The sequence below is a fragment of the Aptenodytes patagonicus genome, chromosome 1 (genome assembly GCF_965638725.1).
Source record: "Aptenodytes patagonicus chromosome 1, bAptPat1.pri.cur, whole genome shotgun sequence".
Lineage (NCBI taxonomy): Eukaryota > Metazoa > Chordata > Aves > Sphenisciformes > Spheniscidae > Aptenodytes > Aptenodytes patagonicus.
This window is the reverse complement of record NC_134949.1, coordinates 141,719,806-141,745,365: the sequence shown is the minus strand read 5'-3', so window position 1 is coordinate 141,745,365 and position 25,560 is coordinate 141,719,806. Positions and strand designations below refer to the sequence as shown.

The window sequence follows — 25,560 nt, the reverse complement described above, 5'->3', positions numbered from 1 at the left end:
CTCAGCTTTCTAAGCTGATAACATTCTAGTGAGAAAATAACTTTAATAATCCCCCTGAACATCATATGCATGCACAAATTATTAGATTAGGCTGTCCTAGTTATTTGGTTATTACAAGGCTTCTGCAGGAATCACACTCAAGCCACAGGAAAACACCGATTAAAAAAACCCCAAAGCCTAAACATAGCATAATTACCACAGGGAAATCAGTGATTAAACAATAATATTTAAAATAAGTGGCAGTGTTGAAAAGCTTTTCCAAACTGTGTTTTAATCATGTTTGTCTCTGTTAAGCCTTGAAGATAAATAGACAAACCAGTATAAAACGCGGGAACTGCCCTTCCAATCAGGAGACTGTTTGCAGCAAGAAAGAGAACAGAATGAGTCAGGGAACCTTACGCCTTTGTAGTTTCTGAATTGAGCCCCAAGTTAATTTCATTGGATTCTTCTCCCCTATATTTCTAGCTTCCCCTTCCTCCCCGCCTCCAAATGCCCAACCTCACTTCGGATCGATTTGGCTAGAAGGTATTCTTTATCTTAATTCCCTCTGCAGTGGAGGGAAATTGATAGTTCCAGAGAGACAATTCATCCCTATGGCCAATCAACATCTAAAGAAGATGGGATGAAGTCTACCCTGGAGCTGCCTATGTGTTCAGATGGTGAGCTGAATCCTCCCCCTATCATTCACATAGCTGTGGGCTGTTCCCCTGACAGCAGCAGTACCATTATTTCAAATTGGACAGAGAGCCAATAACTTACCAACAAGATAAGGTGCTTCTTCGTTCTAGCCAGTGACTGAGAATATACCAGAGGCATCTAAGGCATAGCTCCTTTTCTTCTCTTCCTTGCTACAAAATTAATGATTCTTGCTTTCCTTTCTCTGCAGCAGAACAGCTCCCATTTGAGCTTTAAACCCCCTTCTCTTCCCAGCCCTGCGCATGGCCTGATATAGATATTGTGGGAGGTAGAAGAGATGCACTGATATCCTCTCAGGCTTGGGAAGGCATTTAAGGTGTATTTCCCTCTTCCTTGGTGAGTGGTGGTACCACAAAGCTTCCAATGGAAAGATGGGCATGATTTTGTTTTAATATTCCTGCAGCTACCAAGGCATTTTTTTAAAGCACCTGAAGCTGTCAGTGTGTGCTTGGTGGACTCTGAATAAACTCCTGTGCACAGTCCCTATATGTTCTCACTGTAGCTCCTGAATCATGTTTGGACCCAGAATGGAGCTAGATACCTCCCTGCACAAAGAGGGAGGTATTCTGGGCATGAGCAGAACTCAGCTGCCCAGAAAATATTGAAGTTAAACAATGAAGGACCTACTGAACTTATCTCCAGAGTTAAGCAGCAGCTGAACAAGGGCAAAGTGTTTGGACTTAAGCACCCAGATCATTTATGTATCTATGATCAAAGGGATATTGGACAGAGAGGAAAGATTAATGAAACACTCCCCTACAGCTAATTGTTATTTCTTTGTATGGCCATTGGGTGGAAAAGAAAAGAGTAAATACTTAGGAGAATTGAGTTGTTACGAAAGGCTGAGGGGAACATTGCTTGAGTTGAGTTGAAAGAAAGAACATAGTATGATACAGCAAATGACTTCCCAGGCCATTGGACCTAATGCAGTCAAGAGAACTCACCTGCCCTGTAAAAGGGGGCAAAAAATTGTAGCAATGGAAAATCAGTGCCAGTGCACCTGCTGCATTACACCACCAGTGCCAACAGGAACACTGACTTGCAGGCTTCCTGAAGATCTATTGAGGAGTACTCTAAAAATAACAGCCCTCAGATAAGAATGCAAAGAGCTCCCCAAGAGGTCAGCAGATCCTCTGTGGAGACCATCCTGCACAGAAAAGGCTGCTGTCAAACATGCTGGGCAGCTCTGAAGATAGAATCATAGAATCATAGAATAGTTTGGGTTGGAAGGGACCTCTAAAGGTCATCTAGTCTAACCCCCCTGCCGTGGAGGATATTCACTAAGGATAAGAAGCCTTTGGCTGAGGATGCTGTGTGCACCCCTTCCCCTGGTAAAAGCATATTAATATCAAGTGGATGGCAATGATGGATTTTGATGGAATGTGCATGAAAGGGATATGGTAAGCACGTTTGTTGGAGAACCACACCCTGTTTGTGGCTTTTTCTGTGCTCTTCTGCAGTTAGTTGGCAGCTAGGGATGTTAAACAGATGTGGATTTGTTAGAAACAGGAGTCAACGGAGGCTCTTTTCCTTTGCTCCCCTCTCACATTAGCGCCACTTAATGTAATGTTTGTGCCTATGACATGTCCTGTGGGAGTAGGGCTGAATGGCTGTGCCCGCCTTCCTCCCTGCTGCCCCCGCATTTCAGACTGGGGCTGCGGCTGCTCTGGCACACAAGAAGCATGTTAAAGAAGCAGCCTTTAAATTTTAATTTCCATACGTTAAAGTGATTTTGTGTAGGAGATTTCTGCACTTAAGCTTCCTGATGTGCAATCAATCAAAGTCACGGCTGCTGGAATAACATTAGGTTCAAGGTACCCTTTAGGCAGAGCAAGTGTTGCAAACTTGACAAATATGTTTACAAAATAAACATTGTATTGACAACTTAAGCAAAATCTCTCTTGCAGCTACATATGCTGGAAAAAAACCGTGACTTAACTATGAGTATAACCTACACTGAAAAAACCCAAATCTTTTTAAATTTCTCTTCACTGCTTCTTATTATGTCCAAGAACAAGTTGACAGCAACAGTCAAGAAGGAGTGGGTACTATCACTGCACGTTGTTTTCCCTGTCTCTCTGCTGTTCTCCTCCTGATGTGTCTGACAGTGATACAAATATGCATTTTTTGCAAAATCCCATTTGCAGTGTGGTGGTGATGCAGCCTCTCACCAGGAAAGTTCCTGTGGATTTAGGCAGTTCTGTGGAACAGCCAGCAATGTGGGTCCCTCTCACAGGCAGGTGGGAAGGATGGTCTGGGCTCTAAAACACAGATGTGGTAGCCAAAAGATTAAGATTTTGTTCACAGCTCTGCCACTGGCTCCCCCTGTAGCCCCGGGCAACGTACTTGCCATATGCATGCCTTAATTTCCCTATTCGTAAAATGGAGCTAGTAAAATTTCCCTGCATTGCACATACTCTTTGAGAAGCAGGTGGCTTAACTTCTTTAAGACTTCATTAACATCTTTCAGGGGAAAGAGACAGAGAAATACTGAGACCATTTTTGTAGTTTTGAGTCTCATTAGATGCAATCTACTCTCTGCTAACATATACTGTTCCATGCAGAATAGTTCTCTGATTTGTTTGTTTGTTTGTTTTCTTTTTCATCTCCAACATAATGACAAGTGAGTAAATGCAGTTCATGTGAGAAACATTTAATAGGGTTCACCAGCCAGGCAAGTACTTCCGCACAGCTCTAATTAATAATAATAGAGTAAGTGTTACTGAAATTTCTGATGTCTATTAATAACTTATCAGACATAAAGACAGCTCATATATAATACGAAGTGTGTCTCTGTATTTCTAACCATGCGTCACTCTCCTCAGCAACTTGCTAGTGGGGTCAGAGTTTTTAAGAGGTAGGGACTTTTCAAAAGATACATTTATTAATGCTGAACATGAATACTGGGTAACAGGGCAGCACAATCTGGGCTTCTATACAGGACTATCAGACTCTTTTGATCTAATAGGAGTCAAAACTACATATTATGTGCTAATTCTGCTGAGCCATAATGGTAAACGGTGCTTGTAATAACCACGTGAATATAAAGGATGTAGGTGTGCATTCCTGCGTTTAAGCTAGTAGCAGGAGCTGACTGATGTTGCAAGAATATGTAGTGCTGGAAAGCAAGCTGTCAGTGAGCTATTAGTACCCTAGACTGACTTACTAGTAAGGCAAATGCCTACAAAATGATTCGAGGAAGACACATGTTCATTCCGAATTATGCAAATAGAATTACTAGCTTAGGCAGTTCATTAAAATCTCCTGAAAGAGATTTGACCCTGATCTTCATGATTTAAAATTCTGACCAATGTGTTTTCTGAGCTTCCTTATAACGTTCCGAGCTAGAAAAAAGAAGAGACAGAGAGAAAGGGAGTTAACATGACTCACTTCAAAGCTTTGTTCTTCTCTAGCTACTTATGGAATTGACAGGGGAAAAGTTATATAGGTTGTTATTTATATATAGCTTGTTGTCTTCTCTTGCGTAGGCTGGCTCAGTTTTGCAGCTTCTTTTAAGTTACAAGAACTCATCAGAGCAGGTCAGAATTGCCTGAAAGTCAGAAAAGCTGTTCCCTTTCTCTCTCACCTTTGACATGTGGTCTGCCTGACCTGGAGAACGTGGGCTCATGCAGCGCCCATGCCAGGTGGCCCCGCCGTCAGATGGAAAGCAGAAAATGGACTCCGGGGCATCCAGGTCTGTGACTTCACGAGAGGAACAATCCCTGTGTGCTACGTGGCTGCTCCTTTTCAGGGGCATTGCAGGGCAGCCATAAATTATGCTCTTGGTGAACAAGTTGGCTTTTGCTTCTTGCTCTGAAGTCCTGGGAGTACAGAGAGGAGTATCAGAGGAAACGCCCACTGACTCTGTGTCTGACACATGAAAAGCTGGGCAGTCGGCTGAAAGGCACAGAGTCTCTTCGTTTTGTGAAATGGTGCCTGTGTCAAGACCCTCTATCAGCCAGAGCTTTGAGGTGGATGTGCCTGTATCATCTTCTTACAATGAGATGCCGCAAGAGATAAAAGGTTTTTTTGAACTTAAAAATTACCCACGTTTCATCTGAACATGAATAGAACAAGAAAAGTTGAATTATTTATTTTAAATAAACTCAAAGCAACTAGGTAAGACTGAGCAGAAATGCAAAGCTTCTCCTCCTACCTACTGTGTCCTCAATTCCAGCCATCCCAATGACTTTGAGTAGCAGAAGACTCAGTTTGGTCCCCTCTGGGTCTTAGGAAATAATTCTGTCCATCATCTCTGAGGCATGTCTGGCTTCTCAGTACAGTTTCTCCCGATCCCATATCATTAAGTCTTTTGAACCTTCTCCGTTTGAGCAGGATTAGCAGTTCCCCGAGGATACAGCAGTATTCCCTCCTTGTAGGTGGTTCAACCTCACCTATTCACTGTTTTACAAACACAGCATGTGACACAAACGAGGAATACACACAAAAAAAGAAATAAAGGGACCTATACCAGCAATTATAATGCCATGCTTGCAGGAAGGATATAACCCAATACATCGTATGCAAGAGCCTATAACATTGCAAATAGAAATAAGAGAACCAGAAGTGATTTATTCCCTACTTCCTGCACAGATGAGCAATCTTCACTGTGAATATCCACTGAGCAGCGGCGATTTGCTCAGTAGATATGGGACTGTTAGCTCCCTCCAGGATTTCTCCAGCCTTTTTGTAAGGTGAACATTCATCTGTCAGTATCATGAAGTCATCCTGCAAGCAGCCAGAAAGCTTTTGCATGCTACGGGGCAACAGACTTCAACAAGTCTTGAGCACGTGGTGTCAGACTGACATGAAAACCGTTCCCCTTACTTGTGCTGCAGTGCTTTGAACCTCCAGGGCCTTTCTGAGAGGTGTCTGCATGATCCTGCATATAACTCTCCATCTGTACTCTAGACTGCCTCAGTTACTGGTACTGAGAGTGTTGTGGGTGCCTTTAGTGCTTGGAGGTGTGTGGCTGTGATTCCCTGTTCCTTGGAGAGTCTCTGGATGCTTTAACTATAGCTGCATACAGTACGAAACAAATGCACCCACTCTGGCATTAGAAAATGGATGAGGAACAAAGAGCAGTTTATAGGAGCAAACACTGGACTTTAAGCTAAGCAATCAAATAACCTTCAGAAAAGGATTCTCCTGTTATGAAAGTCCAGTACTTTGGCTCAAAGACAAGCTGAGAAGGGAATATAGATGTGCTCCAAACACAAGAATGAACAGCTAGAAGGCTTCTGCACAAACATCCTTCAGTGAGAAACAATGATGTCCTTAGCTATCGGGTTTTTTATATATTTGCACTAGATTCCTAGTTGGTGTGGCTGAAAATTACTTCACTCAGCCTTGCTGTGTGATGGCATGGTTTTGAACAAAGCTCTTAGTACGACAGTCCTGGAGACAATTTAACATTACAATATGATTCAGAAAGTACTTGGATTTCCAGCTCAGGTGAAAATGAAATTCTGTGAAAAACACAATAGCTACAAACAAAACCTTAGTATAAGACTGTGCTTGGAAGCAAAGTCTCAGAATTTAGAGGCCCAATTTTTACTGTAAATCAACAGATTATTTTGTCTCTTGATTTGCCAAGGAGAGAATTGCATTCTGAGTTATGATGTTAGCAGCAGACCATCAGTAAGCTATTACAAATAATCAGAATCCTCAGCAGAAAATCGGAAAAGGACCTGGGGGTGCTGGTTGACAGCCGGCTGAACATGAGCCGGCAGTGTGCCCAGGCGGCCAAGAAGGCCAATGGCATCCTGGCCTGTATCAGAAACAGTGTGGCCAGCAGGAGTAGGGAAGTGATCGTGCCCCTGTACTCGGCACTGGTGAGGCCGCACCTCAAATACTGTGTTCAGTTTTGGGCCCCTCACTACAAGAAGGACGTTGAGGTGCTGGAGCGTGTCCAGAGAAGGGCAACGAGGCTGGTGAGGGGTCTGGAGCACAAGTCTTATGAGGAGCGGCTGAGGGAACTGGGGCTGTTTAGCCTGGAGAAAAGGAGGCTGAGGGGAGACCTCATCGCTCTCTACAACTACCTGGAAGGAGGTTGTAGCGAGGTGGGTGTCGGTCTCTTCTCCCAAGTAACAGGCGATAGGACGAGAGGAAATGGCCTCAAGTTGCGCCAGGGGAGGTTTAGATTGGATGTAAGGAAAAATGTCTTTACTGAAAGAGTGGTGAAACATTGGAAGAGGCTGCCCAGGGAAGTGGTGGAGTCCCCATCCCTGGAGGTATTTAAAAGACGCGTAGATGAGGCACTTAGGGACATGGTTTAGTGGGCATGGTGGTGTTGGGTCGATGGTTGGACTCGATGATCTTAGAGGTCTTTTCCAACCTCAATGATTCTATGATTCTATGATTCTATGATTCTAAAATGAGTATGAAAGGTGACACTGTCTCTTCTGTGCTTGAGTAGGCTGGTGAGTCCTCGCAGGTGTTCCTGGTGGTTCCACATGGACACAAAAGGGAGCCTACAATGATGTCTTCCTGTGCTGGTTTTTCCTGCTTTTTTGTTCCATGGCTGGTCTTCCACAAGTGGATCGAAAACATAATTCAGTTAACAAATGTTAATTGGTCAGACATGTCTGGCTGGAAAGGACAGCTAGATCTTGATTAGGAAGTACTACCTGAGTTTAGAAAAGAGAACAAAAAGATCATTAAATTTCAAAGATTGTGAACAGGAAAAACAGGGAAGGAGGTACTTGCCAGCAGCTTCAAACCTGCTGTGTGGGTCTGCTTCTATCACAAAACCTGGTGCAATATGAGCCCTCAGTCCCAGCCTTTTCTCCCAAGGAGGTGGTGCAGGTTGACTGTCTGGAGCTGGTTAGTGGGACCTACAGAGTGGGTCAGGTGGGTCCTTGGTTGCAGGAGTCCATGAGAAAAGAAGAAGTGCTCGGCTTTCTGCACTGTCCCGAGCAAGGTCACCTCCTGCAAAACAGCGGTCTGAGCATGCATCCTGTGCTTCACCAAACACAGTGTTGATTCCAGGTCCTGAGCCTAAGGACTTGAGCTAATTTGGGTGTGTGATAGGTACATTTACATTAATGTGGCAGCTCTGATCCCTTTAGAATATGGAAACTGATCCAGTTAAAGCTTAAGAAAAATAAAATCTTCATATGAATCTTGCTAAATGCTGCTGTTCGTTCCCCTTTATTTGAATTCCATTTTCTTTCCTTTAACCTGCCTTCTTTATCCCATTTTCTTTCTTTCTGCTTATTAATATTCAGACCAGCAATTTCTTTCCACATACATTTTCACCATTGCCATATTCTATTATTCCCATTGTACATCCTCTTTCAATTCTACATTTCCTTGAGTGCTTTACTGTACGTGAAATATGACTCACTCACTCTTACAATCGGAATTGGACCGTGTTATCCCTCCTGAGCCTATGTTTTCTTTGATGTCAGCTTCAGGATCTTTTTTTAGGGACACTTTTATTTTTCATTTAAAATCCCTTTTCTATCTTTTTCTAAAGATAGAAAGAGAATAATTTGACGGACTGCGTATACAGATCTATTTGTTGCACCATTATTGTTAGTTACATATTGTTTAAATTATCCACAAATAAAGTATTTTTTCTCCCTTCCAGTATAATCACATGAAAGTAGCAATTCAGAATACAGAGCCAGAAGACTCATTAAGAATGATAAGTGGCTCAGGAATAGTAAGTAACTGATCAAGTAATAGCCAAGAAAGAAGCATATGTAGATACTGAGTAATGTAATGAACCATCCCATTCTCAGTTGTTTTAGTCTGATGTTATATTTAGTATTGGTAAGGCAATTTTCTCTTTAGCTCTGACCAAAGGATTAATTTAATTCGCCCATCTCTAATCTAGAGAGACTGGCAGTCATAAAAATAAACAAATGCATTTTCCCACCAAATTACTGGAGGTCCTAAGAAATCCAGAATTTAGCAGTATAATTTTAGGGAAGAACTAGAAAAATCAACTTTCTATTCACAAACAGCAGAGACCAAGAGTTAAAGAAAAAAAGGCATATTGCCCTAGGCATCCTTTTTCTAATTTTAGGTTTTTGTTGTTTGGTTCAGTGAATTGGATCACTTTTAATGGTTCACTTAGTTGTGACTACAATAGGAAATACAGCACAGAGAAGATGTTGTAGAATGTTCTGCAGTCACCTGAACATTAACACAATTTTCATGCTATCCAATGAAAAAATCATACCTAAAAATGTACATATAGGTGCAAATGTTCTTGGTATTGATCACGGTAGCTACACTGCCATCCGCCAGTTCTGTGATTCTTACCTGCTTTATGTGAAAGGAAGAGATTTGTTCCTACTGCTACAAAAATAAAATCCTGACTTATTATTTGATAACAGTCATGCACTGAGTCAGTTAACTCTTCAAAGGCCAAAAAATAACTCAATTTGGTGCAATTCTTCCTAACCAGGTGGCAGTGGTAATAACTGCATCTGGCATGGCTGCGGGCGAGCTGAATGAAGATTACTTTTCACCTGAGGTGGCTGAGGCACTTTTGGATCTACAGAGGAAATGGAAAGGGTTTTCTGAACTTGAGTTAATGCTCTGTTTGAAGGAAAAAAAAAACAAAAACAAACAAAAAAACATTTCAGAAAACTGTAATCATAGCAGAAAAGCTGGCATTTTAGAAGTAGGCGCTCTGGCTGTACTCAGATACATACCACATTGGCTTCTTATTTCAAATGAATCTTAAATATAAATGCTCCTTTAGTAAGTGTCGACATTTTACGCTGTTTATGAATTTAATGACATCGTTTCAAATCCTGCCAGTGGTTCTTGCTAGCAATCATGCAATCATGGTGTTGTGGCTCCTCTTTAATCTTCCCCATTTTTTTCTCCTTGGTGATTGTTTTTATCCACACTCTCATCCACTGAAGAATTTACCATTTAGAGTCCAAGTAGTCAAGTAAGCATTTAATGACATTTAAAAAATATTATCTGTTGATTGCACTAGGAAGGAAGAGCCAGAAACTTCTGTTGTAAATGAGACGCGAGACTGACATTGTCATCTAGCTACAAAGGCTGCCCGTAGGTGTGTTTGCCCGTGTCTTAATGCAGCCACATATAATTCTCAATTTGCACTGATCTCAGCTGGATATGGGGGTGTTTCTGTGTGATAAATGTCTTTCAATTACTTAACAATAAGAAGCTGCTTCCTTGGAGCAGGGACATCAATCCTTATGTCACCTTCATAAACTGATCACCATGTCTCCACTAATGTGTTGATTGCTTTCTTTGGTCCATACACAAGAAATGTCACAAATAATGGTCTTATTTTATTTCTGCCAACATGAGCTTGCTTTTCTGCCTTTCTTTGTTCACAAGCCAAACCCAAAGGGTTAATTGGTGGGACACTGAGATGCTGTAGTAACCTGTGGGGAGTCTGTGTGCACAGAGAGTCCTAGCTTTTTGTAGGGTCAGGAGGATTGTTTTTCCCTTTGACTGTAGAAAGCTTTATCGGAAATCTGTTTTTTTTAAGGAAAAAAGAAAGAATTAGTCAAATGGTTGCAAGCTCTTATTTAAGACCAATTTCTTGAAGACAGAAGAAGGCAAAACATACAAAATGGGACCAAGGAAAACAGCAGAGATGTGCAGAATATTAGTGGCAAGAGGCTGATGCTTGGTGTTGCAGATCTCTTTCTGAGACAGCTCAAGCACAGACTGTGGGCCTTACTGGCTTGTCTGAGATCTGACAAAACCGTACCACCTCTCACTGTGACATTGGGTTGGGGTGGGGTTAGCTGCCTCTTGGTCTGCAACACTACTGCAGAGCACATTTTTGTTGGCCAGTTAAACCAGACTCTTTTTACCAAGAGGGCAGAGAGAGGTAACCAGGCTGGAAAGTGACAAACCCCACAATTTCCTGCTTCCATAGTGTTGAGGATGTGGCTGAGCTGGTGGGAGTGGTGGTGTCCCCTGACCTGTTCTTGCCCAGTGTTTTTCGGGATCAGGGCAATGAGAAAAGTCAGCAGTGGCCTGGAGGATGCCAAAATCCTAATTAATGATGAACAGAGAAATTTGCATTTTTCCCCTCTCTCTTTCACAGTTTTGATTCTCCCCAAAATCTGTTTCTGCAGGGGGCTGAAAAGAGACAATCAGACAGAAATAACTAGTCCCTTTATTATTTGGTCCATCCGTGTGCCCAAACTTCGCACAACCTGTTGCAGTTCTGCTCATTCCTAGTTCCACCCTGCCCTTTTTTGTAGGGCTTGAACTCAACACTTCTTGGGGAGGGTCACTAGAACCTACTGTTTCCAAATAATTCTGCATTTCCCATCTGTACCATCTTGTTAACCATTTCAGTAGTGGTCTGAGCTAGACTTGAACTCCTGGCCTAGATATAAGAGACATTTCCACTTTATTGTCATCTTAGTGAAAAGTGATACAACACACAGTTGACTACCTGTTTGCAAAAGTGGGCTTTTGACCCTGGTTACAATTTCAATTAGTGTTACTTCATTCCCAGTAGCAGAGGTCAGCCCATCCCTGCATTATCAATGAAAAATAAAATCACCCAGTTTGCTCCCAAGCTGAGAATCAACACAATTATCTGTCCAAAGCACAAGCCTTTGTTTTCTCAGCTGTAACCTGCTTGATGAGAAAAACTATCTTAAGCTATTGCTCAGATTTTTTTTCTTTGTCTGAAAAATAGTCACACTATTTTCAAGGAAGTCAAGGGCTTTTGAAGTGGAAATGGTGCATCCTGTCTAAATTTCCTGTACAGAAAGAATGAATTGTCAGGAATGGGAAATACAAGGCAACTACACCATATGATTGCACAAAATGACACATGATGAACATGCCAATACTTCATATGCCCCTGGGAAGGAAAAACAATCAGTCTTGGCTTCACCAGTCTGATAACTGATTCTGTATTTGTGGGATTACATTTTTCAAAGGTGGAAATTGCTGTTTGAGAAGAAGGAGCATAAAGTGTGAATAGACACAGCCCATGCTAAAAAGAAATATTTTATTGCTTCTCTAGAATAGCTTTCCTTTACCTGGAACACAAGTTTACTTTTTTTATAATGTGTCATATAGCATAGAGTTACATAATTTAAAGAAACATCAGTCTCTGGTGTGCAGTTACTGTTCTGTGCTCCCTTTATCACATCCTGCAGGACATACTATAACACAGTTCTGTAACATCTGAATCAGGTGTTATCCGTGTGTTGCAGAGGTTCACAAAGTGTTGCATAATACCTGCAGTTTCTTGGGGGCCAGCCACACTCTGAAGGTGGGGAGCATCTTGCTCCAGGGGCCGGTCTCTGAGCATCTTTGTAAATACCTTAACTCCCTGAGCATCTTCAAAGACTTGAAGAAAATTTTCCTTCATCTTTGAAGGGAAAACAAACCGTAAATGGTTTCCATACTTTTCCTGGCTTGAATGCAGTTGGCATTTAGTTTGCATCAGCAGTGTGTAGGAGGTTTAGCATCTCATGACTTGGCAGAACCAGTGATAAAAATAGAGCAAAAAAAATTGGATGAATAGTTTATTCACTGAAAAAGGCAATTTTGGGTGACTGGAACAACTTGTGAGTCCCTGCTGAGTTAGGTGGATACTTTCAGATGGAATCTGAATAATGGAGGGAGGGTGGGGAAGTTTGTTTCAGCAATTTTAAGTTAAATATTTCTTGCTTGTTTCTTGTTTTGTTTTGAAAATTGTCCACATTTCATTTAAAAATTGAAGATGAAGTAGATGTTTCTCAAAGAAAAAAAAAAGTTGAACAAAATATTTTAGTCAATTAAAAAAAAATAGAGTTGCTGTATTAAAATAATTGGAAAAAGTGTGTTTCACATTCACCAAATATTGTCATTTTTTCATTCATCCAGCAAACAAACCAAATTAGTTATGTTGTCATCTCAGAACAGGCATTTTACTCTAAGGGTAGTAGCTTGGTTCCTGGGTGGGACATTTGGGACTTGATTTTAGCCCCATTTCACCTCAAAAGGAAAGAAGGTCACCAGCCAGGCTGGTTGTCTTCCCAAACCACCTAGAAATGCAGTAAGTGAGGTGATGAAGGACACCTACAACTTCCACAGGACTCATTCACCAATGAACCATCTCCTGTCAAAATCTCCCCATTACTATGAGTGCTTATTTTCCAGTAACAGAATAGTAGCTCTGACAGCTTAACCTTTTTCATTGCAAAGTACATTTTGGAAAGAATATGGACATTAAAGTCTTGAAGACGCAAACAAACATTTACCACGGTCTGGAAGATGAAAGCTTTCATTATCATTCCCTCCCCTGCAGAAGCAGCCTCCTTCGAGAACAGGTCCCAAAGCCAGCTGTGATGGACAGTTGCTTTACTTGCCCTCTCCTGAACACTTCATGAAGATTTTTCTCACCAGGTGATCAATCCCATTAATTTTAAACTTGGTGGAATCTAAACCACTTTCTGTTTTATGCCGTATTGTCCACTAAGCTAAAAAGTCTTGTTGACCTGACCCATCAAGCTATTGCACAGTAACTATGACCCTTTAAATTTCTGTGAAAGATAATTAACTGGAAAGTGTTGCAACAACAGAATAGTATAAAATGACTGAGGGTTTAGGACTGGGAGAGTAATTTGCATTTTCTGATATGAATTTGTTTTAGAATGATGATATTTCATGGGGGTGAAATATTCGGGTGAAAAGAAAGATCCAGGGTAAAATAAGATAAAAAGAAAATACTTTCCTTGTACTAGCAGCTGACAGCCTGCTCTTCATTCAGAAACTTTTCTGCCTGGAAAATGTGATGAAACCAGGACTGGTGCTTTCAGCTTCAGCTATATAAAGCTGATATGCAGGAAAGAACCATCAATTTCTTTATGAATTCAAGATTTGGAAAACAAAAAAAACCCAGTAAGTTTTATGATAACAGAATTTCATGTAAGTGCTTTGGATTAAAAAAAATAAAGTGAAATTTAATGCAACATCAATGTCTTGTACTGGAAGGCAGTTTTACATAACTTTTGTTTCAGTTTTGATTTAAAACATTACTTTGTTCTATTTCCACATTTCCAATCTGAAAAATTCTCTGAAACTTTTTCCCTGAAGACATTCTTTTAATGCGTAGGAGAAATTAATTTCAAATTGTAACATTTTCCAGTAGCTGAAAATTTTCTTCTTTAAAAAAATCTTGCCTAGAATGTGGTATTGTGCAAAAGTAGAGGTTTGGGGCTTCATATGACAAGTCAAAGATATTTTTTCATGTGATCCTATCGACCAAAATGAGGGAATATATGTTTTTTAAGACAGGCTGAGCACCTTGCACTGCATATTGAAGTCATTTTCACAATGCAGAACTCTGGGAGAGAATGGATGTGTCTTTATTTCCATTTTACACCTGTTCAACTGAATCAGAGAGTTAAAGCAGTTGTCTGGAGTCTCATGAGGCTGGTGCTATAGCAGAAATAGAGCTCACATTTGGGCTGATTCACAAACGTCAACAAAGGACAGCTGCTCAACTGCGGGACCCATGACCACATTTTCCCCCAGCTTCTCTCCACAAAAGCATGCCTTGTTCTGGTGGTGACACACAGCGATATTCCAAAAGGTACCCAGAAGCTGTGAGAGAGTCACAGTGCTGAAATAAAAAGAACTGGAAAAGTGGAAGGTTTAATCTTTGCAAGGCCTTCATCAACAGTGTGATCCTCCTTAGACTTTCATTTCCATTCACTGGGGTCATTGATGCTACAGCAGTGCTGTATAGAGCATAAACTGGTCTTTTATTTACATAGTGGGCATGGCCAAATAACAAATGATTAAAATTATGAGGGGAAAGGAGTTGCTTTGTCACATTTACTGTGCTCAGCCTTGTCATACTTGGCTCTTGGTGCTGACAGCTCTCTCTCTGAAAAATTTCCCTCATTAGCTGGCCCTAAAACATTTACAGAGCATCTGAATAATTGATATAATTTATGGTTTTATTGGTGGGAGCCATTAAATCCCCTCTCCCCAAACAACATTAGAGAGGAAGCTCTGCAACATGCAGTAAAAAGTGGAGCAGCTATTTAAAGAAAGAAAAGGGCAAGAAAATCTTCATGTGCTCTCTGAACATGGTAACGTTGAACGAGGCAGAGTTTGCAAACATCCACTTGTAAAACTACTGCAAAGTAAATGGAGCCAGTGTGCTGGTGGGGTTACAGGCTTTTCAGAGAAAGTTTTACAAGGTCTACCTTTGAAAAAACAACTATTACTACTTGGTAGCTTGATAATGTCTACTCTGAATTTGTGGTGTTACTGCACACCTTGCATTTTGTCCTGCAAGTGAAATTATGGGAAAGGTGGCAAATGCTCAGGTAACAGTCTCTATTACATAGGCTTGTGTGGGTAACTTGTTTTCTTCTGCTCTATTCTGTTTAGGATTATATAAAGACACTAGCTAATAGAGATGATTCACAGGCTTTATCTAAACAACATAGGTCTATATCAAGCAGACATATATACCTGAAATAGCCACCCAAAACTCCAGTCTTGGTCAAAAATGAGAGACTGGAATTTTTAGGGTACAGTTCATTTGACTATAGTATAGATATCTGCCTTCCACTTAGATACATTTTGTCCAAAAAATGTTAATTTCTTACCATTAATTTAAAAAAAACACATGTACATAATATGTTTTAAGTTAGGTGAGATGAAACCTTCTCCAAAAAAATCAGGGTCTATACTGTCCTACATGTACACAGTAGTGACTATGGAGCATGGAGCATGGACATGGTAGTTAAAGAAGCTGGAGATATAGTATTGTTTGATAAGTCCTTACCAAAGCAGGTGATGTAAGCCTTTTAGTTGAGCAAACATATGAGTTTTGAAGCTATACTATGAGCTGGGAAAAAACGTAGCTGGTAACACTGTTTTTGAGTTTGGTAGAAGAACCTCTCAAAGCAATGGATGTGCCTATGATATCACGAAGTACTGAGTTTTGCAGACCCCAGCTCCTACAAGTGTGCCACTCAGCAATATTTTTAACTGAAAATTAGATGTGAAAGGTTCCTTGTATAGTGCAAAGGAGAAATAAGCACCTAGGAATGAGGTGCACACTAGAGCCTGCTGAGTGAAGAGCTTCCTGTGGAGATAAATGGGAAATGGCTGAGGAGCTCTTAGAAAAAGGCATTTCATTGACATGTGAGACACTACAGTAAGAAGGTACAGCATCTGGCAGGCAAGTGGTTATAGCACTCACCTGGAACGTGCAGATCAAATTCACATCCTTTCTGTGCTCATCTCACTGAGGAAATTGTTCAAGCACCATGAAATACTCTGTGATAGGGCCTTCTCAATCCCTGCGTGTGTTTGGGACACGGAGACAAAATGACTTCATATTCCACTGCTTAAGATTTGCATCTAGGAAGGGGAGACTCTGTTCCTAGTCCCCAAACCAATGGATTTTTAAGTGTTTTCATACAAAGTGGAACAGCTTCAGCAAGGGTGGTTGAGAGAGGTTCACTTCAGATCAGTCTACGATCTGGTAGATGTGACCATTTCCCAGTTGAAGGAAGACACAGGTTAGAGTCAGCTAAAGCAGACACAGACCCTAAAATCCACCAAATCTTTGCATTGCTCATGCTTTAGATACCAAAGTGCTGGTCTAAAATCTGGGCACTCACTTTAGGACTTCTTTGGAAACGTGTACCAGATGAGGCCCTCCTAGGCTTGGTGTAATAGATCCACGTCATTTTCCATGCATAGGGATGCCTAGAAAAAAGTCTGACTTCAGAAAATTGCATGGGCTTTTAGGCTTTTAGCAGCATAATTCTGTACATACTGGGGATGCATAGATAAAATTATGTAAAATGATTTGAAAACAAAGGGATCAGCAGGACTTCTCCATTTATTTATTTTTAATGTGCTGTTTTCACACTTAAAGCTGTGCCATGGTATGGCAACGGCTAAACAATAAAACAAGCTACGTACCTGCCAAGTATATCATGATCCTCTGATTCCAGCCCAGCAGGCTGGAATTAAAATAATCCAGCTGGCTCAGCAGTTGTGTGGATGCCATTTACGGCAGCGCTGTGTAAGTGGCAGGAAGGCTAACCCAGGGCTTCCTTTATTATTTTGCCCTCCCTGCTTTAAGCCCACTAGGACAGGATTTGCACAGTCAGACATGCTGATTCTTGTAGCTTCAGCACCCTGCATTGTGCTGTCTCTGGCAGCGCAGTCCAGCTGTTTATGCATGTCTAATACGTCTCCTAAGGGCCTTTGTAAAGGAAAACAAGCTGCTCCTTCAAGGAAGGTAACAAACAATCTAAACTCAGCTGCATTTTACAGAAATTACAGTGACTTGATTCCTACTGCGCCTCAACCTGTGGCACAGAGTGTCTGGGACATTGTTGAGTTTTCACTGGGTTTCACAGCTGTTCAGTAAAGATGTAACTTGTAAGATTTTTTTATGTGTGGGAGAGAAAAATGCATACCTGCTGTGTATCTAATTGAAAGGCATAGATTCATAGTGACACCTTAGCCTGTTAGATCATCCTCTTACATCTCAGCCTGTGCATGTTGTATTGTGGGCACTGCAGTGGGCATGGCAGTGTGGAGCTGGAGTATAGCCTCAGCTACAGAAATGTACGTTCCCGTGGTGCAGGCTGAATAGCAGTATTTGACTCCTCTGAAATGTCCTGCTCAGTATTCAGGATCTGCAGGATGGAGCTCTGTACCCTTTCTGCCATGCTTTAAACGCCAGTTCCTCTGCTCATATTGCTTGCTGGAGCACATAGTGCAGTATATTACATTTGACATTAACAAAAAATGTTCTACAGACTTTGAAAAGTGATGCTATTCAAGCACATGGTAAACAAGAGCAAAATCTACTGAAATAGGTGTGCTTCCCTTCATCATGAAATGGTAGCCACGACCATAACAGCAAGGTCATTTTGAACAGTGTGTGCAAAGGGTAGAGGTGGAGTTTTCCAAGGTGGAGACTGGAAACATTAGAGTGTTAGATGCACAACACATCCTTTTCTGCTGTCTTTTCAGACCACTGTATGTTTTGACTGCATTGAAATGTTTGGTCTGCTGGGCATTATTCAGACTTTAATTTTATTATTCAGACTATAATCAAATACCTTTGATTATAATTTTTCAGAGTTTAGGTACAAACCTTTTTGCTTATCTTGATTCAGTTGTGTGGCGGTGCCATTTGAGGTGACCTTGGGTATCTGAGACATCTCCAGAGGACTGGTTAGTATAATACTGGACATTTGTGCTCTGCTGGATTAGCAAATGGAGGCTATGTACCTAATGTGGCAGTACGTGATGCTTTTATTTACACAACTGAGTAAAGCCCTGTGTGTCTACGCTTAGACAGTGGTTCTAAGCTCCTCTTTACAGACATGAGGATGAAGAAGCACTATTTGGGTGTCATTCATCACATCCCAAGGAAGACATCTAAAACAGTTCAGATGCATTGCATCCTAGAAATGCCTGTTCTTCATCCCTTGATTTATTAATATCAAAGGAGTTTAGGCAACTATCTCACGTGTACATTGTAGACATTACAATTCAGATTATTTTAATTCCACCCTGGATGTAATACCTGATAAACAAAAGAGACAACCTGCTGTTGCCTAATCATAAGATCTTTGCTTAAAAACTGCAAGACTACAAAGAAAGGCAGAGACCAAATACAGCTATGGAGGACAATATGCATATTGTATAGCTCATTAATTGGCTACTGTTTTGCCCACTGTGTGGGTAATACGATAAAAATCTTGTGACACTGCAGTGCTGCAATACATCTGATTTTATTGTGGACCAGTCAATTCAAATCAGAATAGGCTTTTACTAGAACAGAGGCATTTGGTATTTGGGTATTTGTAGTAGATAATATCTATGAAGGTTTATTTTTCTTATAGAGTTGTCATGCAACTAGGATCGAATATTTAATAACACATATATTAGTAAAGTCATATCAACCAATAGGATATAGTACCCTGAGTTTATTTTGAGGTTATGGATACCAAACATAACTAATTAATCAATACGGTAATTGGTTCATAAAAGATGAAAAAGCTGAAAATTATAAACTTTCTAGAGCTGTTTTTCAATAGGTATTGTATCACGCCCTGTATTTGTATTCTTTCTGATAAGCTGTGATTGTGACTGTAAGAGCATTTGTATTTCGTTAGACTAATCCTGATTCTTTTCCTAAAGGCAGTAGCTCATAATTTGTGTATTCTTTGTGAACACACATTTCCATTAATAGTTGGATTATTTATTTGTTATAAGCCCATAAACTAACAAACCAAAACACAAAACAAGAAAAAAACCCACCTCATTGAACAACTGGAATTCATGCAGTGCGGAAAAGTGTTTGTTTTTTCACGTCAATATCTTCAGCTCATGAAGAAGTTTGAAATATAACATGCCGTGTCTTATTTCTTTATAGGTCTCCTATGTAAAAGCTATTGATATCTGGATGGCCGTGTGCCTTCTCTTTGTCTTTGCTGCATTACTGGAATATGCAGCAGTCAACTTTGTTTCACGGCAGCACAAGGAGCTTCTGAGGCTTCGAAGAAGGCAAAGGCGACAAAACAAGGTACAGCTGCTCTTTACTAGGGGTGACCGAGTCTGCCCTGACAGCATGCTGATGTGCGGTTGATTTCTCACCTCAGTTCTTCTTGCCCTTGCAGGAGAGTCTTATTCTAAAGTTTCCTTTTGAGTGATTTACTCCTTGATAAAGAGCTGAAAACTGGCTGCTGGGTTTATTTGCAGTTTATGAAGCTATTGCTAAATGGCAATAGATTGGTCACTGATTCCAAGAATTCTATTCTCTTCTTGCAATTGCTGAGGCAGCTGTACCTTTACCTGTGAAATTAGATTTTCTTCTAATCCCCAAATACTATGCTATTATGTGGCACCCACCAGCAGATAAGGAACAGTTGGAAGCAATGACATAGGTAGAGTACCAATATTATTTCCTTGACATCATCCAGACGTGCTGACATCAGCAAATGCTTAAGACCTGTCTTTTCTATTGCTATCCTAGCTAGTCATGCTAAAATGGGAGATTCCTTAGGGTAGCCCATTGCAGAGTTCAGCAGTTCTGCCCTCACTTCTAAACCACCAGTGACTGGTGTCTTTCCCAGCTGAAACCAGGAAACATGGCCACTTTAAAAAAGAGAAGGATTAGGACAATTTCCTCTCCACATTCTACTATTTCACAGTTTGTTACTGGTACTAACTTCAAATTTTTAGCAAAGGGACTATTTGTGAGTATCGTTATCACATCATTTTATACCGGTGACTGAAATGTAGGAGAGAGGCTTGTTTTTAACCCAGATGTCAGTCTAGAAATATTTTTAGGAAGTCTGTCCACCTTTCCTGATTTTTTCTTTGGTAAATGGAAAGACAAGAATAGACATTAAATTGAATTTTAGTCCAGTTGTGATCATTCCCACAACTATAAAGGCTTCATCCTTCCTGTATCTATGTCACTGGTTTTCAGTATCAGTAGAAACATTTAGGTTTACGCTGTACATATGCATTTGCTAGGTGAAGTAAATATTTGCTTGAGCTGCGCGAGTGCTTCAAGCCACAAATAATGGTTTCCTTTACAAGAGGGATGACAACAATGGCACAGGGCATTTGTGTTTTGACAGGTCTGTCTAATAAATGTTCTGTAGCTAATGTAATATTTGATGGATGCTCTGGGAAGCAATCCAGTGCTGTCCTCTGGTTTAATATTATTGTCAGGTGAATTGAGATTCCCGTTAAGGTTAGATTACAAGAGAGAGCAGAAATGCTTGCCCGTCTGCAGGCACCCATGCCAGATGCACTGCCGCTGGAAGCCTTTGTTTCCAAAAACAGCATGGCAGCAGCAGAAGCTGCTGTATGGGGTCTGTAATTTCAGGTTTGGATACGATGTCTTCTTTAGAGATTAACAAGTAGGCAAGAAGCCACAATTGGTAGGTAACAGTATCCAGTGGCATCACTCAAAAATTATGAGGTTTTGGTCCATGGAAGTGGTCATTCATCTGCTGTGGGAATGATTATTTTGGTGACTATTAAAAGAAAGTTACTTAAAACCAAATCACCAGAAGACCTGTGTTTATCCTAAGCCAGTTGGTACATGGATTCTTTGCAAAATGGGTAATGCCCTAATTAAATACAAGGAAATATTCTGCTGGAGTAAGAGACACCTATCCATTTGCACAGACCTGCTTTCACTTTTCCTATGAATCTGGTTGCACGGATTTCAAAATAGGGAATAATGTTACTAAGGCCATCTCTTTAGGAGGTGTTTTCTGCATCTCTTTACTGGAGTTTGTCTCTCACAATTTTCTCAGCTTATTTTGTCTTGAAAGTGATTCACGTTGTTTTGCATGATGGTCTTCTCTAACTGAGCCATTCTTCTCTTTGCGTGTTGTGTATGTGTGTCGTTGTGTTACCGCTCTGATATTCTCATTCTTGCTGCTGCTATCTATGCTGACACTCTGGGGACAGGCACAGACTATGACTGTTGGGAATGAAAGCGTCGAGTCCGTGCGGCGCATGAATGGCTTGCGGAGCAAAGAGTCATCAGCTTACGGGACAGTGAATCAGATCGGCAATTCAAGTTTGAGGGTAAAACTGTAGTGAGAAAGAGAAAGCAAGAGAGAGTTTTAGTATGTGCAATGATGTCATAAATCAGCAAAATGGTTGATTTTGATGGCATCACTAGTAGTCTCTTGTATTCTCTTTGCTATATGTCCTCACAAAATATACAATACTGTCCCCAGCATGAACAGCAGTTTCATGTTGTACATTCTTGGGGCCCATCCTTATGCTTGCTTTTTTCCATGGTTGGCTTGTGCCACCCCCATTCCAAACCCCCCAAGGAAAGCAAACGTATATTTGGTAGCCCGGTCCTGTATAAATATAGGGTGAATGGGGGGGACAGGAGCATACAAAATGCCTTGAGACAGAAAATCCCATCTCTGGAGGATTCTTTCAGATGAGCGCATTCCAACAAAACTTGGTATGTATAATGAAATGCATTTTTATTGGTATGATATTTATTCCTGAACCGTCAACCTGCAGTGTTCCTCCTTGTAATGTCCTGAGCCCTGCTTAGTGGAGTATGAATATCTATGAATGAAAAACTATTTCGTTGGTTTCTTTTAACTTGCTTGGAGAAGAGCCATGGAGCTGAAATCTTTTACAGAGCATAACGTGTAGCAGATATGAAGCAATATGATAGCAGCTGATAGATTCAGATTATGGGTGAGTTATGGAGGTAATAAAATCAGTGATGGAGAGAGAAATGAGCTTAGTGTGCAGCTCACTGCTTGGTACTGGTGGCTGAGAAATGAAATTTATTCATTTAAATAAAATGGGACGAGGATTTAAATCTCTCAGGACCTGATTTCCCAGAACAAAAATATTGCCTAAGCAGCTCTTGAGCTGTAATGGGCCTCTGACTTTGATCAAGGTCTGTAAAGTTATGTGATTATAAGATGCAGATTATTTCAATGGATTTTGTACACTGTGAAGGGAATTAGTAGCTTTCAAAAATCAAAGCAAAAATCACAGTTCATGTTACACAGCAAAATTAGGATAGAGGGTTTGCAATGCAATAAATTGCTCACTTTCAGAGCTATGATATCAAGCAGTAGAAGAGAACCTTCACTTCTGGATACTTTCTACTGTAGAAATAATCATATTTACACATATACAAAACTGAACAGAAAAAGAAAAAAATCAGGGTCTCTCTAGAAGATAGGACCGATATTACTATGCTGTCACTGGAAAGCTAATGCCATACAACTACAAAAACAGTCCAAGTAAGTACTCGGTGTTGCGTGTCTTATCAGTCACAAAGTGCTAGTAGTCCAGCTAAGGTTCACGTAAGGCTCGGTTACCCTCTCTCTAAGGAACACTTGCAGAAACCTCTCTTCTGCTTTTGAATATTGTGTATTACATATACAGCCAGGGCTGTGCACAGAGGGGCCATGTTGCTGCAGTACTTTTGCTGCAAAGCCCTAAGAGCTGGAGCTGCACTGGCGCTGATTTCCCCTGGAGAACTCCCACCACAGAAGCGATGCGCTCTTGAGTGGTGAACAGAGGAGACGTACCAAGATGGAGGTTTCTGGACCAATGCTACCATAGCTGCAGCTTGGTACTTTTCTGCTCAAGAGAAGGACATTTGTGTGCAGAGGAGAACAGAGCAACATAGCCTGTGGTGCCACAAGAAGCCTCACAAGCAGGGAGCTTGACTTGTTGAGGTATTGCTCACTGAACTAGGGTTTATGGTGAATGCGAATCTAAAAGTCACAGGCAAGTGACTGTGACACAGTCAAGAGGAGACAGTGTAAAAGAGACGTGATTTAATATTTATACTGCATCATTCAGTGCTAATCTGGGGAGAGAAAAAATAGGCACCAAACCATGCCTGACCAGGATTCCTGGGTTTAGCAGCTAGATCTACAAAACAAGAAAAATACTCTTCTCAGTTTTGTAAGCTTATATCTCTGTCACTGCTTTCATTATTGCTTCTGCTGGGTCGTCGTCTTCATAGCGGTGCAACCTTCAGAGCATTGCATGAAAGCACAAGACACCTTAAGAGACCATCAGATCTCTTAAGCCAAAGATCAGACTGGTTAATGTTTCTCTAGGGAAGTCCGGGTTGTGTTGTTGATGGTCCAGAAATTGTATTTACAGCTGAACCATTGATCTGTCATTGCATTAGAACAGATTGCACTATCAGGATCTGTTGCCATCTTCCATAGAGCATAAATCCCTACATCCTCAAGTAATCAGTGCTTCAACCTGTCTGCCTTCCCCATGCGGTTTCTGTTGGAGGAAGCATTCAATGATTGTCCTAAAGATTTGTGTAGTCTTCCTGCTCACAGTGAAATACACCCAACAGTAGCAATACTTCACTACTGAGAGAAATGGTTGCCTATTTCTTATATATCATGATACTACTTTTTGCATAGAGTACAGGCTGCAGAAGCTGTGAGTCTGATGGTACTGCGGATGTAGTACAGTTTCATTATATTAAAATCTAAATTTGCATAGTGCCAGATCACCTGAAAGAAAGAACTTCATTTTTAAATATGATATGTAATAATCAAACAAGATTTGCTTATTTTTCAAAATGGTGTGTTTCCAGGGATGCAGAACTCTGTTTACAGAGGTTCAGTCAACGCTTTTTGAAAACAGTAATTATTATATAATCAGTGGAAAAAATTACTCACAGTACACTAGTATTCATACCATCATCTCAAAGATGACTTCCTAAATTATACGTGTGATGGTTACCACTGTGACCAAGAATAGGGGTTAAGTTTGGGACCGTTAGTGTTAAAAGTAACACTTTATAGCTTGAACAAAAAACTGTGCAGCTGGAGGCTGTGACAGACTTTAATCCCATGTGCAGGGAACACAGAGCAATACAAATAACAATGCTGCAGCCAGGGGGGTTCACATGCATGCAGATTAGCAAAGGGAGGCACAAATGGCATTTTCAAATGAAAGAGCTGGGACTGAGACTAAGTGACTACAGCAGCAAAGAATAACTCCACTGAGCAAAGATGGCGGCACCCGGACGAGTGCTTCAGAGGACTGCTGGTCTCTGGATGGAGCTGCAGGTGGCAAGGCAGGTACCCCAAGCGCCCAAAGTCACTGCGACTGTCAAGATGATACAATATTTCCATCTTTAAAAAGGAGAAGAGGTACGCGTTGAATAGCAGCTATTTTCAAAGGCCTTCTCTGCCATTTTAATCATACTGAAATCCCTCCGTCAGAGCCCCCAAACAATTTTCTAAGATTTCTAGCCTTGCCCATTGAAAAAAATCAGTGCCTTTAGCCTGACTTTGCCTTTAAAACACTTGGTACTACTGTCCCCCGTGGAAATTTTTGCCTGCTAGCATCTGTGTGCACCGCACTCGGCGGGATGACGCGCGCGCTTCGCGTTATGTAAGGTGCCGCATCATGTGAATAATGGAAGTGCCCAAGGAAAGCCCTTTTTGTTGAGCTATTTTTGGTATTCACCAGGCGAGCTCAGGCACATGAGTTTCATTGTGAAAAATAGGAATCCGAGTCTGAATGGCTTTCTCTTTCACACACATCTTGCTTACTTAACGGATTAAAGAGCACGTAGCTTCTGCTGTAGATAAATACCCTCGAGATATTGTGGTTACTTTTCTTTCTCCAGGGCAACTGTATTAGCACTTTAAGGTAACTGCACAGAAAAAATCCAGCAGAAGATAAATACACAAAAACGATCATTTATCTGGAAGTTACAGTCCCGCATAGTTAAATAATAGACACGATACATTTCAACATGTTGCCATGTCACCTTGTGACTTCATCTGAATGTCCTCGTCTGTCATTTTATTGTGAGCATGAATAGGCTAGGAATGGCCCTAGTTAACATCAGTCAAAGTATCTTTATTGTTTATTAAATGGACTTACTAGAGTGAGTTTAAACGTTTAAACAAAAACATCATTTCAAACTGGAAAAACATCTGGATATAAATCCTTAGTCTAGCTCTAGGCACAAGTCTAAAGAGAGACAGGAGTCTCCAAAGAAAGAGTAACCTGTAGGAAAAGAAGCAGTTCAGCCATGGGGGTCATATTCAAGCAATGGATCAAAAATCTAGTAAGAGCAGTCTGTCCAGGTGGACAGACTAAGCTTACTGGAAATGCAGATTTTCCAGTGAAAAGCAAACACAGACAAAGAAACAGTGGAAGAGAGAAATTGGTTTTTATAAGGGACTGTTTACAAGTGTCATGAAAAGTGAAATGGAAGCTTTTCCCTCCCTTATTGGAGGAGAGAAGGTAAAAAACCTCAAAACAAGTATCTGTGTTTCATGTGTTTTACAGCCTCAGACATAATAAGATGATGGACTATATGGGGTGGATTTTTCACCCCAAACC

The 25,560-nt window shown here is 40.9% G+C and overlaps 1 protein-coding gene across 4 annotated transcripts in view; it reads left to right on the top strand.

Moving 5' to 3' along the window:
• GLRA2 (glycine receptor alpha 2) overlaps positions 1 to 25,560 on the top strand; it is a 129,269-nt gene that overhangs the window by 80,050 nt on the left and 23,659 nt on the right. For 3 of the 4 annotated variants that reach the window (XM_076357267.1, XM_076357257.1, XM_076357276.1), the window contains one exon: positions 19,085 to 19,234. In XM_076357267.1, coding sequence (XP_076213382.1) covers positions 19,085 to 19,234 — 150 coding nt within the window. Of the gene's footprint in view, positions 1 to 19,084; positions 19,235 to 21,141; positions 21,262 to 25,560 lie in introns of all 4 variants that reach the window. The other variant, XM_076357250.1, reaches the window with a different exon arrangement.